Consider the following 14,128-nt stretch of genomic DNA (forward strand, 5'->3'; position numbering starts at 1 on the left):
GTTCAATTTCCCATTTGCTGAGACACATTTTGATGAGATTTTTGGTAAAACATTCTGTATACTCATGAGAAAAGTATTGCGTCAAAACTATCATTTCGGACAAATTTCAAAAGAAGTCCTACCTATAGGAAAACATGCTGACATGATGTGGTAGTGGGGTAGTTTGGGGCTGCTCTGATAATTCAGGATCTGGAGGATTATCATAATTGATGAAATGGTCAATCCTGCCTTCTACCAGGTCCAGGATAAGAGTGTGCAGCCACCAGTTTGTGAATTAAGGTCAAGCATGCTTTGATCATGGAGCAGGATAAAAAAGGAATGTTTTGGAGAGGCCTGGACCTGTGGAATCTACCTATGATTGAGATGCTGTGGCCTGTCCTTAAACAGAGCATTGAGACTCAAAAACCCTCCATTGGGGCTGAAATAACACAACTCTTCAGAGAAGAGTGGGGGAAAATTCCTCCACAGCAATGTAAAAGCCACCGTCAGTTGTCACAAACCCTTGGTGGCAGTTGTTGCTGAGTTAACAAGCAGTTTTCAGGTTTTTCACATAGGGGCAGATTGGTTTAGACAGGGTTTTTCCCCTTAATATATGAAAAAATTATTTGAAAACTGCTTCTTGCATTCACATAGGTTATATGATACTTTTCCCTTGCACTAGTTATCTGTTTTGTTCTTGACATATTACAGAAGATGTATTAAAGGGAGAGAATCTTTCATACTGTATGGTCACCTGTTGTTTGGGGATAAAACAAAACCTAGTGTCTCATTATTGTTTCTCTTGTGCTCACTGTTAACATACATAAAAATGAGTCGCATAGAAGCTTAGTAACTCATCTATTTAAATAAGGTCTACTATTTTTGCATACTCACTGTGCAAAACAGTCAAAACAGATATTACGCACAACCCTGCACGTTCTCTTGAATAGTCTTACTTGAAAACCAAATTGCATATAAAAGATGTTATATTTATGCCCTTACATATGGAGGCAGGGATAACATTTGTTTCATGTTTGACATAAAATGTTTTCCTTCACAGTGACTAATCTCTATATGGACATGTTTCTGGGAGCCCACCTTTTAATTTTAGCAAGAAAACGAGAAGCATGTGTCTTTGCTGTGCGGGTATTTCAGGAGCGCAAGTTGCACTGTGTAATAATGTGTATGTCTGCCAGCAAGGTGTTGGCTTTTGTACTCGCACAGACAAGCTAGTATAACCTTGGATGTGACATTCAACGTCAGATGCTGTCTTCCTAAAATAAACAACACACACACAAGCAGTGCCAACTACCAAAAAGAGAGGAGGATGGAGAAGACTGAAAGGATTAGGAAGGAAAGGGAGGAATGAAGGTAAATGAGCAAAAAGCTTAGGAAAGGATAGTGTAATCAGCATTCAGAAGATACCGAGTGAGAGAAAGATTGCTGTATGTGTGTGTGTGTGTGTGTGTGTGTGTTTGTGTGTGTTTGAGAGTCATTAATTTGCATTACCATTTCACATCTGGTAGCAAAAAGACAGGGGACACTGATGTACCCAAACCTGAATAATACATTTAATATCAGCACAATGATTACACTGAAGTAATGGAACACTATTGGAGAAAGGTGGAATATTTGAGAGTATAACTTTGTGATTGTGAATATATTGTGTAGTACACACATAAAATGTGTCAGTGAATTCTGTTTGTGTCACTCTTTTGTTTAAAGTCTTCCAAACAAAACATTTCTGGCTGTTCTTCCAGTGTTTGGAGACACAATACGTACTTTTTACTTTCAAACCTTTGCTGAGAAACAGTTTGGTCAGTATAAATTCTGGGTTAATATCATCGATGCTTCATTCATCAAATTTATCACCACTCAAGAAGATGTTTTCTGAAATGTTCTGCTTCATGCCAGAGGCCGGCTAACTTTGTCTTCTTATTTTCTGGTTCTTGTTATGATGTTTTCCAGCATATTTCAGGAAAACGACAGATAAGCCAGCTTAATAAATAGGAACCAAGCAGTACTCACTAAAGCATAGCACATCAGATAAACTGCAAAGCATAAAGCAAGATGTAAAACAGTAATAAAAAGTATCAAGGGGATTTTAAGTTACACTGGATAAAAGGTGTATAATGGCCTAAAACAAATCACTACATAAATTGATTTTCACTGAGCTCTGTGAGGCTTTATTAGTCATACAAATAGAATTGGAAAATCATATTCCTCTGATATATTTCTTTATCTTTATCTGTGAGAACACAGGAGAAGTCTGGTACATATTGATATTAGGTCACCTTGAGGGGAGGCTACTACTGATTAAGACGCTTATTTATTTATGAAGGGCTGTGTATAGAAAGAGTGCTGCAGGTCATTGTTTCTGTCACAAATTTATGTCAGTGTATTTGCAGTATAGTTATCAGCAACACAATGTCAGCAACATATGTCCAAAAACGAATCAATTTGATACAAATTGCCTAATTAGATACTGATTCGCAGCAGTATCAACTTGTTTTTGCCACCAGAGAATTAATGTGAGACCGTGGCATTTAGAAATTAAAAATTTGCTTGGATAGTCGTACACATCTCGCTTTCTCCTGCATATTACAGTGCTGTGAGAAAAAATTAGCTCCCTTACAGATTGCTACTGTTTTTATATTTTGGTCACACAGTCAGTGTGGGCCAGACTTGGTTTGATGGTTATGATAATTAAACTAATTTTTATATCAGACAAACGAAGTAAATACAAAACACAGTTTTCTGATGATAATTTCATTTATTAAGGTAAAAAAAGCCTTCTTAACCAACCTGGCCCTTTGTGAAAAAAATGTCCTTGTTAAGTCATAAATTACCTGGGACTAAGCACATTTTATGGAAGGCTGAGCTGACCTGTAAAATTAAAAAATCACTAAAATAAAACCTATCTGACCACATGAAGCAGGCCAAATGATCTCAAAAAGCAACACATCATGCCTTGATCTAAATAAATTCAAGAACAGTAAAGAAACACACTCAGATATCTATCAGTCTGAAAAGGGTTACAAAGTCATTTTTTAAGGTTTTGGGGTCCATTGAACCACAGTGAAAGCCTTTATCCACAAATGGAGAAAACATGGAACAGTGGTAAACCAGAAGAACCAAGAACAACACTGAAAGCACTGAAGGCCTTGCCTGCCTCAGTTAAAGTCAGTGCATCAACAATAGAAATGAACTGGAAAGAAAACGGGAGAATAACAAAGCTAAAACAAATGCTGACCAAAAAGGCCTGTCATATATTTGCCAAAAATCATCTTGATGATCTGCTGTTATCGATGGAACCATGAGAGAAACTGAAGCTCACTTGGGTTATGCAGCATGTCGGTTTTCTGACGCAAACCACGTAGGAATGGCAACCAAACAAAAAAAACTAAACTAAATGGATATGTTGCAGTGGCCTAGTCTAAGGCTGGACTTAAATCCGATTGAGATGCTGTCAAATACCTGTAAACAGACCGTTTATGCTTGAGAAACCCTCCAGTATGGCTAAATTAAATGCAATCTGCAAAAAAGAGTGGGACAGAATTCCTCCGCAATTACTTAGTAGAACCATCACCAGTTATTACCAAAACATCATGCCATCTGAGGCCACCAACGGTGGGACAGCCAGTTAAAAGGTTTAGGGGGTATTACATCACATTAAGGGAGATACAAAATCAAAAACTGCAAGTAACTAAATAGTTTTTTCACTGCACTGTGAACTATAATTGAATTTTCATAAATTAACGTACACTATGGCGTCCAAACCTGTATCTCTCAGATTATTATTATTAGATTTTCAACAGGTTGCTACGTATAATATTACCAAGAGACTAAAGTGTGGAACATTTTTGAGGAAAATTAGACTGCCGACTTGATTGCAAGCTTGTGAAGCTCAGCAACAGTGCAGTCTGTCTGCCAGAATCACTCACAGGAATAAATGGTGTGTATGTTAGGCATGGGGCAGTGGGAGATTCTCACAGCATGATAACCTTTAAAAATATATTGGTTTGGCGGTATTTACTAAAACATTCCAAACAAAAATGTATGTCATATATAATATATACTGCTTTTGTTTAAAACAGATGAATAATTATTCCTGATGCTAAAATAAAAAAATAAAAATATTGATTATTATAATTTTAACAATATCTGTGTCATTTAATTATTGGTATTATGATTTTAATACACAGCAGTTTTCAAATACTTATTTTGCAAAATATTAAACCTTTTTCAAGTTCTGGGCTTTGCTGGGAGCCCAAGAAGGTGATATTAGCTGTTTATTTAGTCAGGCTATCTGCTCAGGTGGAGCCTGCAGTTAGCTGTTTAACAGACATGCTGCTTGTAGCTTTCCTACAGTAGGTTTAAACCAGCACTACCTTAAAAGAGTGAAGGGTTGCGTCCCTTTAGTTTCCACATCATTACTGTGGATTGTTTCTGCACAGTAATGATGACCTTCATCTGTCTCATATAATTGTTAGTTTAATAAAAAAACACAAATAATTACGTACGAATATAATCATCACCACTGAGGTCAATGTATTTTCATCCTTTTTGCCGCTTCCAAGACTCTGTTTCTCTGCTTAGCTCTGTTCAGTTTTGCTCAATTGAGTTCATTGACCCGAAATTTGACGTGTCACCCGTCCTCGCTCTAAACACAATTGATCAATCTCGTGGTTAATCAAGAAGCCAGGCATATCTCCACCTCAGCCTGTATTCGAGTGTTCTCATATTGTCTTTTTCACTTTTTCTCTTCTCAGTCTGTTATTTCTCGTTAATGAGTCTTTTGATTGGGTTTCTGTCGGCCCTGTTTTTGTTCGCCCAGTTTTATCTCCCTTTCTGTTTCCATTGTCCTTGAATCATTTTTATTTTCCTCTTCGTTGACCCTGCAGCACAACATGTTCTGACATGTAGAATTTGTGGAGGAAGACAGTGTAGAGAAGGATATATTGCATGAAGAAGAAGAGAACAGTCTGCTAAATTATTTATTGTGTTGGAATTAATATTGGATTCAAAGAGGGCCATAAAAAGATTCTGACAGGTTCTGAAATACCTCATTACCTTTTTTGTTTTTTTTTGATCACTGGTCACAAGAATAGATCAACACACATTAGTTCAGCTCTGTTAACATATGTAAAGGGTTTCCAGCCATCTTGGATTAATGTATGATAAGTGCTCCATCTAGGGGCAACTGGGGTTCAGTGGGTTGGCTAGTTGTCTTGCAATTGGAAGGTTGTGGGTTCGATTCAAGTCTCTCCTTGTCACACGTCGATGTGCCCCTGGGCAAAGCACTTAACCAAAAGTTAACTACAGATCTGCATATCTTCGTACGAGTGTGTGCGCATTATTGAGTGCATTATTGACTGCAATTGGGTAGCACTTTGGGTAATCAGTAAGACTGGAAAAACACTGTATAAATTCAGTCCAATTAGCATTTATAAAATTCCCAATGCCACCTTCTGTAAACACTGTGAATGTTTATGTAATTTTGCCAGATTTCGGTTTACATCCAGATGCATCTCAATGGATTAGAACAGAAGAGTTGATTTATTTTAGTAATTCAGTTCAAAATTTAAATCCACTTATTATATAGAATTATTACACACAGAATGAAACTTACAAGAAAAATTTAGTGTCTCTGACAGTTAGTATAGTATAGTATAGTATAGTATAGTATAGTATAGTATAGTATAGTATAGTATAGTATAGTATAGTATAGTATAGTATAGTATAGTATAGTATAGTATAGTATAGTATAGTATAGTATAGTTTAGTATAGTGTAGTATAGTGTAGTATAGTATAGTATATAAGCCCAATTAAAGAAGGATTTTTATTACAGAATTACATATTGAAAAGTAAGTACTGTACAATATCTGTAGTCAGTACCTGGGTGGACCTTCTTTTGCATTGATTATTGCATCAGTGCAGCGTGGCATGGAGGTGATCAGCCTAATAATCATCAGAATGACATTAAGAGCTTGAAATATGTCCTTTAATGTTTAATGAATTTATATTTATTTTTTTAAACTGAATTACTGAAATGAACGTTTCTATGATATTCCAATTTATTGAGATGCACATGTATATTAATAACTTTGCAAATTTGTGCACGTCTGAGAAAACTTTGACGGTTTCCCACATCGACACCTTGACAGATGTGATGAAGGATTTAAGAAAATCTGGGAGAAGGAGAAAGATCAAGAAGAATGCGAGAAAGGGGAGGCCCTTAATGCAGTAAAAAAAATCCACTACATGTTTTCTCTAAGAGTCAGCCTCTGACAGGATGGAGTGGGGAAACAGAAAATGGGAATGGAGGGGGGGGGGAAAGGGTAACAAGAGTGGGGCTGTATGATAATGGAAAAGGATTTCAAGATAGATTACAGGGAGAGGAGGAATTGAAGGCCTTAAAACACAGACTCGTCTCTGTATCCTATATGTTGCTTTTATTTTTGTACCTAAGCCGGTTTGTAGGAAAGAAAATGTAATCAGATGTGAGAGAGAAGAAGGTTTATGTGAGAGCTGGACCCTTAAGAACAAAATACTTTTGCATTTAATTGTGTGTAATTGTGCAATTTAGAATTTTAGGCTATACCAAAAAATATAAAATAACTCAATGGTAATTAATTACATGAGACAGGAAGACACATGAGGAAATGTTACTCATGTATTTTCTATGTTTTTTTCAAAATTTGGAGTTGGACTCAGATCTCACACTCCTGCCTCAAGCTTTAAATTAGGAATGAAACAAAGACATATCAGTGAGGAAGGGCTATAATGGGGTGAAGCTGGGATTGTGTGATCTCAGTTGTTTTTTTAAAAAACTTTTGTAATGTGATAAAAAAAAAAACACAACTTGTGTGAAATAGATAAATATCTTCCATGAGAGGCTATTTTTTCACAAATATGACAGTGACCATTTACAGTAACACTTGTTTGTTGAACATGTTTTACACAAGTAAAACTTAAACTGAATAAGAAAGACATTATAGAGAATTGGTGGTTTGGCTTCAAATGCTACAGCTTATTATAAATAATAGCACAGAATTATGCTGTGCAGGTAATAAGTTGGCTTCTGATGTACTAACACAGCATTAGGTTAGTTGTTGTTTTTGCTCCTTTATGCTAATCTTCTTGGTATACTACTTAAATCTTAATTCTTATTAAATAATTAACACCAATATATCCCATTTCCAGTGAAAATACCAGTTGTTATATTTCCAATTTAACATGTTGAATTGGGATTACAAGAGATAAATAATAATTTAAATTAAAGGGTTGATACAATTATACAGTATAATCCACTATGCAACAGTAAAATGTTTTACTGGAGAAACTTAACTCTTTACTTAACTTTAAAAGCCAAGCCACTGTCTGTACGAGTCTTATTCTCATAGAAATCATAGCGGCATAGACCATCTGCTTCAAGGACACTGTATGCATTAATAGACAGTATTCTGCATACTTTGTTTATAATGAGAGGTTATAAGAGCTACTGCTGCCTTTCTACTGTCTCAAACCAGTCTGCTCATTCCTCTCTGACATCAACAGGACATTTTTCCCCACACAATCTGAGAGCTGTCTGGGGATATCTGAGTACAGCACATGGGGACAGGTCCCTTGACACGACACACAGGGAGCTGCAGAACTGTGAATGGCAACAAAAATAGACTACAACTTTTAAAAAGTGGATATGCAAGTCACTTGGTTTCGGCAGACAAAATTACAAACAGTAGGTAGACTATTAGGACATGACATTACTATGGGAAATGGTAATGTGAAAATGCCCTTTTTGGGATCCAATTGAAAAATGTGGGTTTCATGGATGGAAGCCCACAAATGGTGTACATTTTTGATGCAGTAGTTGGAAAGATGGGGCTGTGTGCCCCGTACTGTCTTCTGTGTGGTTCTGACCTATCTGACTGATGAATGGATATCATATATGTGTGCTCAGTGTATTTGGGGAACAGTGTGATAGCAATATTTAATAGCCCCAAGCCATCCTATTTAAGAGACAGAAACAGAAGAATGTTGTGCCAAGCTCTTTTGCAGTAAGAGAAACAGGTCTTCCACATGAATCCTGACTCCAGAGTGAAGTAGGTTACAGGCTTTATAGATTGGGATTATTGTGCCAGAATGAATGTGTGCGTGAGAATGTGTGTGTATGTCTGTAAGTGCACATGGGAAGGATGGTCTGTACCATCTGTCTCCCACTCCTCTCACTGAGACACTAATTACAGGACTTTACACTTCACTCCACCACCCTCATCATTGGTCTAACTACTCACACTGTGAGCTGTGTGGTGGTTTGGGATCGGCTGCCTTTGTCTGTTTTATTTCCCACTGTTTACTTGTCTTCTCTGTGTGCTCTTTTTCACTTTATGATCCAGGTATTCCCTTCCTTTTTTATCTCTATCTTTTAATCTATTTTTTCCTTTTTTTAAAAATGACAATTTATGTAGAACACAGATCAGTTATACACAGTTAGAGACCCTTTAGTGTTAAATAATACACAGTAAACATGTCAGACATTTAAAAACAAAGATAGATTTTAGAGCTTTGATATTTTCTTCAATCATGACAAAGAATGGAGGGAGATAAAAGTGGGGAGAATTAGAAGCTGGAGAGGGGAATCCTATCACATTTGTTGCCAGTATGCACAACCCCTCATTAGCATAAATTTCAGGTCACCCACTTTCTCTGGCAAAGAAAGAGGAGCCACGGTGGGGATATGCTTTCATTGGCATAAAGTCAAGTTGCTGAGGCTGGTCCAGAAGAAGGCAGGTTACTGTAGTCAGTATAAACTGCCATTCATACCTCTTGAATCTTTCCTATTCTTTTCACATTTACACCACACATTTCAATGTATTTTATTTATGTAGTTGAACAACACAAAGTATTTTTTTCAAATTTGTACAATTACAAATTAGAATGCATGCATTCACACTCACCCCCCTGTACCCTGATGCCCCTCAATAAAGTCCAGTCTAACCATTTACATTCAATGTCACCTAGTTAGCATCTCACAGAGCACAGTTCAGTCCATTATCTTAAATGGAAAGGGTATAGCACAACTGCAAACCTACCATGAGTTATCCATCAACTTGAATAGGCAAACTGGGCATTAATCAGAAAGGCAGCCAAGAAGCCTGTTGCAAACACAGCTGAGAGATTCTGTTCATTACAACGATTAGTTGCACACCACAAAAATCTTGCATATATGAAAAAGTAACAAGAAAAAAGGAAGGAAGAAACCAATAAGATGTCTTGTTTATAGTTTATGACGAGCCATGGGTCACAGCAAACATGTGAAAGTAGGTGCTCTGGTCAGATATGACCCAGTTTGAACTTTTTGGTCTATATGCACAGCATTCCGTGTGGCAGAAACAAACACCAAACACACCATCCCCACTGTCAAACATGGTGGTGGCAGTATCATGTTGTGGGTGTGATATTATTCAGCATGAGCAAGGAAGCTGGTTAGAGTTAAATGGCGGATGGTTGGAGCGAAATATGAGGCAATCCTTGAAGACAACTGGTTAGAGGCTGCAAATGACTAAGAATTCTCATTCTATCAGATCAACAACCATAAACATAAAGTCAAAGCAGCAATGAAATGATCTTGATCAAAGCATATTTATGTGTTAGAATCAACCAGTTAAAATTAGATCTAAATCTAGAAAGGAATATTTGGTAAGACTTGGCAATTTACATTTACAGATGCTCTCCATCCAGTCTGACTGAGCTATTTTGCAATGATGCATTAGAAAAATAAGGCTCTAGATTTGCAAAGTTGCTAGAGAAACACCTTTAAAAGACTTGCAGATATAATTGCAACTAAAGTTGGTTGTACCAAAGGGTTGACTACGATAGCTCAATATGTATGCAGGTCACACCTGTTGTGCTTTTATTTTCATTTTAAAACCTTAAAAACCATGTATCCTTTTCCTTTTACTTCAGAATCATGCTCTACCTTTGGCATGCCATTTAGAATAATAATAAAAAAGGTTTGTGGTAAATCTGATCACATAACTAAAACCTTGTCAACTGTCCTTTTCTATGACTTTTCCAGGGAACTATGGTGAAAGCGGGATGGAAGCATTCAAAGACATGGTGGCCAAGGAGGGCATCTGTATTGCTCACTCAGGTAAGGATGACGGAGGTCAAAATAACCACAGAAAATATAAGAAGTACAAGTATTCACATAATTTAAATAAGTGGAAATTGTTTGAAATGTTAAATTAATTGTTTATTATAAGATGATTAAGGAAAGTACACCTACGAGAGTTTTCACTCCCACTAAGTGCTGTTTTTGCATATGAAAGAGCACTTCTGTTTTTGTTTTTGTCTATTTGCTACCTCTTATGCTTAATTTGGTCAACACTAATAAACTAGAATATTATTTTGTACCACCTGCAGTAGACATACACTAACAAATAAATGTGCACCTTATTATAAGTCACATATTAGAACAAGAGTTTTGTTCACCACTTCATATGTATGTCAGGTGGTTCAGCAGGAAAAGAAGATTGTGGGACCAAAAATGCTCAGAAGTCTTTGGAAGTCTTTGCACATCATGAGGGCCATCGACTTATTACATTCTCACACGTTTTCCCAAAGGTAAAATCTGGAGCAATGCCGGACAGCAAAGCTTTGATCGTCTGCTGGAGAGACTGAGGGCGCACCTGCCCAAGGCCAGAGTAGTGGCATGTTTTTGTGAAGGCATGACCGTTCGCAACATCCTCATGGCTATGAGACGCCAGAGGCTGGTTGGAGAGTTTCTCCTCATTGGCAGGTCAGTTTGGCTTTAAAGCAATTTGCTGTTGTGTTCGATTTGCCGTAGTTCTTCGAAAAAAAACATGTCCTGCTCAACCCATACAAAGTCCACAAGAAATAAACCAAATGAAACCCACACACAAAAAACTAACTCTGCCACAGAAGCAATACCGACATCAAAGAACCGATCTAAAAAGAATTTGAGGGGAATTCACAAAGCAATACAAATTGCTTCATGTTTTGTACTTCCATTCCACATCCCTAGAGCCTGTCGAGGGGGGATCTTGAGTCGGACCAAAATGCAGACAAGAGCTTGGCAGCCGCATCTTAGTTTATTTCAAAAAAACGTAACAAAACACTGCAGGTATGAATCAGAGTCAAAATCCAAAACTTACAAAACACTGCAGGTACTATGACAAAACGTAGCATAAGTCTCCAAGCGAAGCATAAACAAAGCATAGTCATGGTAGGGAAAGGGGTAATGACGAACACAGGGAACCAGCAACGAACAGACACCAAACCAACTAATATACTGGGGAAAGACAAAGGCAGGTAATCAAGGGACCTGAGAACAGCTGCGACAAGGAGGCAGGGAAGCAACAGGAACAGGTGAAACAAATACAAAGGCTGAGGAAGAGTGAAAGGACTAAATAACCAACGGAAAACACAAACTAAGCAAGAGAATAAATCAGAGGAGGAAATAAAGAACTAGAATAACTACGAACTAAAGTAAACAGAGAAACTAGAGGGGAACATATAAACAACAACCTAAGAAATAAACAAAGAGCCATAAGGAGAATCTAAATTACAAAATAAACCATCACAAGAACCCACAAAGTCCAAAATGTCACTCCATGACATAACCCCCCCCCTCAAGGTCGGATTCCAGACGACCTCTGGGAACTAACAAAAGTTAAAAGCAAAACAACCCACCCAGGGTGGGCGGAGGGAGGCCTTGGAAGGAGGGCAAGAGTCCGAAACACAAAACAACCTACCCAGGGTGGGCGGAGGGAGGCCTTGGGAGGAGGGCCAGAGTCCAAAACAAAAATAACTCCCAATAAACAAAAACAACAAAACCAAAGTCCATAATCTCACGGACGAAAACAAAATCCAGGAGGCCGATGATCAGGGGCCTGCGACGACGAAGCCAACGGCGAAGGAGATGATGATCCAGAGGCCTGCGACGACGAAGCCAACGGCGAAGTAGCTGATGATCTGGAGGCCTGCGACGATGAAGTAGCCAGCGAAGTGGTCGATGGTCAGGAGGCCGGCAGCGTCGAAGCCAGTGACGAAGAAGCCGGTGTTCTGGAGGCCTGCAGCGACGTAGCCAGTGATGAGGCCGATGATCCGGAGGCCTGCAGCGGAGGAGCCAACGAAGAGGCAGGCGTCTCGGAGGCCAGTGGCGAGGAAGCACGCGCCTCGGAGACCTGCGCCTCGGAAGCAGGCGCCTCGGAGACCTGCGGCGAGGAAGCAGGCGCCTCGGAGACCTGCGGCGAGGAAGCAGGCGCCTCGGAGACCTGCGGCGAGGAAGCAGGCGCCTCGGAGACCTGCGGCGAGGAAGCAGGCGCCTTGGAGGCCTGCGGCGAGGAAGCAGCCGCCTCGGAGGCCTGCGGCGAGGAAGCAGGCTGCCTGGAGTCTGGCAGTGGAGATGCCAGGCAAACCCATGAAGCGTGGAGTCAGGCAATCTACAACGTGGCGAGATCCTCAGAGACTTGGACCTGGCGTCCGGCTTGGACCAAGGCAGAAACCCTGAAGACTTGGCCCTGGCGTCCGGTGTGTACCCAGGCTTAGAGTCGAGCTGCAGTGTGTCAGGCAAAGAGTCAGGCTGCAGTGCGTCAGGCAAAGAGTCAGTGGTACCTGGAACATAGTCAGTCAGTATTTCCAGTAGCACCCCCCAGAGGAAACTGAGCAGGTGCTCTGGACCAGGTCGTGAAGGTAACCCGACCACGGACTCCTCCGAAGCATGGTGTGGAAGTGAAAGCAGCCCACCCACAGGCTCCTCCGTGTCGTGACGAGGCTCTGTAGACCAGGCGGCGGCCGGCTGAGGCTCTGTAGACCCGGCGGCGGCACGCTGAGGCTCTGTAGACCCGGCTGCATGCTGTGAGTCCAACGGCTTGGCTGAATGCTGTGAGCCCAGCGGCTTGGCTGCATGCTGTGAGTCCAGCGGCTTGGCTGCATGCTGGGAGTCCAGCGGCTTGGCTGCATGCTGTGAGTCCAGCGGCTTGGCTGCATGCTGTGAGTCCAGTGGCTTGGCTGCATGCTGTGAGTCCAGCGGCTTGGCTAAGTACTGTGAGTCCAGAGGCTTGGCTGCCTTAACGGCCACGAGAAGAGGGTCGAAGGGACCTCCAGCAGAGCTGGAGCGTCTAGCCATCCCACAGCAAGAAACTTAGCCTGAAGTAAAGAGTGCACTAGATCCAGATCCTCTGGGTGATCCATTAGATGGAGCACGGATTTACAACAACGATTCTTCATATGTTTCCTCTTCAAACCCTCCAGCCCGGCTTCAATCCAACTCGGGACTGGAGGCTGCACCGGCGGCTGGAGAACAGCAGAGGGCATGACGAGCTCAGGCGCTGCTGCTGCTGCGGGCGTGATGAGCTCAGGCACTGCTGCGGAGTGAAAGGACTAAATAAACAACAGAAAACACAAACTAAGCAAGAGAATAAATCAGAGGAGGAAATAAAGAACTAGAATAACTATGAACTAAAGTAAACAAATAAACTAGAGGAGAACATAGAAACAACAACCTAAGAAATAAACAAAGAGCCATAAGGAGAATCTAAATTACAAAATAAACCATCACAAGAACCCACAAAGTCCAAAATGTCACTCCATAACAGAGCCAGCCTAAGCATCTGGGGATTGGGTCGCCGAGGTCTCCACCTTCGTCTACCGCCCAATCCTCTAGGGACGTGGAATGTCACTTCACTGGGGGGGAAGAAGCCTGGGCTCACCTCCACGCACAGCGTGGGCTCTGGAACCCATCTCCTCGAGAGGACCTGGACTCACTTCTACTCTGGAGTGGCCCACGGGGAGAGGCGGCGGGCTGGGCTGGGTTTGCTTGTTGCCTCCCAGCTCAGCCATCTTGTGTTGGGGTTTACCCCAGTGGATGAGAGGGTCGCATCCCTGCACCTTCGGGTTGGGGACAGGTCTCTGACTATCGTTTCGGCCTACGGGCCGGGCGGTAATGTGGAGTACCTGGCCTTCCTGGCATCCCTGTCGGGGGTGCTGGATAGTGCCTCTCCCGGGGACTCCATTATTCAGCGCCCACGTGGGAAACGACACTGACACCTGGAGAGGTGTGATCGGGAGGAATGGCCTCCCCAATCTGAATCCGAGTGGTGTTTCGTTATTGGACTTCCC

At 40.8% G+C, this 14,128-nt stretch overlaps 1 protein-coding gene across 1 annotated transcript in view; it reads left to right on the forward strand.

Annotated features, from left to right (window-relative positions):
* Positions 1-14,128, forward strand: part of grm5b (glutamate receptor, metabotropic 5b) — a 108,645-nt gene that overhangs the window by 18,773 nt on the left and 75,744 nt on the right. Inside the window, exons 5-6 of the mRNA XM_047391714.1 lie at positions 10,062-10,136; positions 10,610-10,784. Coding sequence (XP_047247670.1) covers positions 10,062-10,136; positions 10,610-10,784 — 250 coding nt within the window. The remainder of the gene's footprint in view (positions 1-10,061; positions 10,137-10,609; positions 10,785-14,128) is intronic.

The sequence above is a fragment of the Girardinichthys multiradiatus genome, chromosome 18, assembly GCF_021462225.1.
Source record: "Girardinichthys multiradiatus isolate DD_20200921_A chromosome 18, DD_fGirMul_XY1, whole genome shotgun sequence".
Taxonomy (NCBI): domain Eukaryota; kingdom Metazoa; phylum Chordata; class Actinopteri; order Cyprinodontiformes; family Goodeidae; genus Girardinichthys; species Girardinichthys multiradiatus.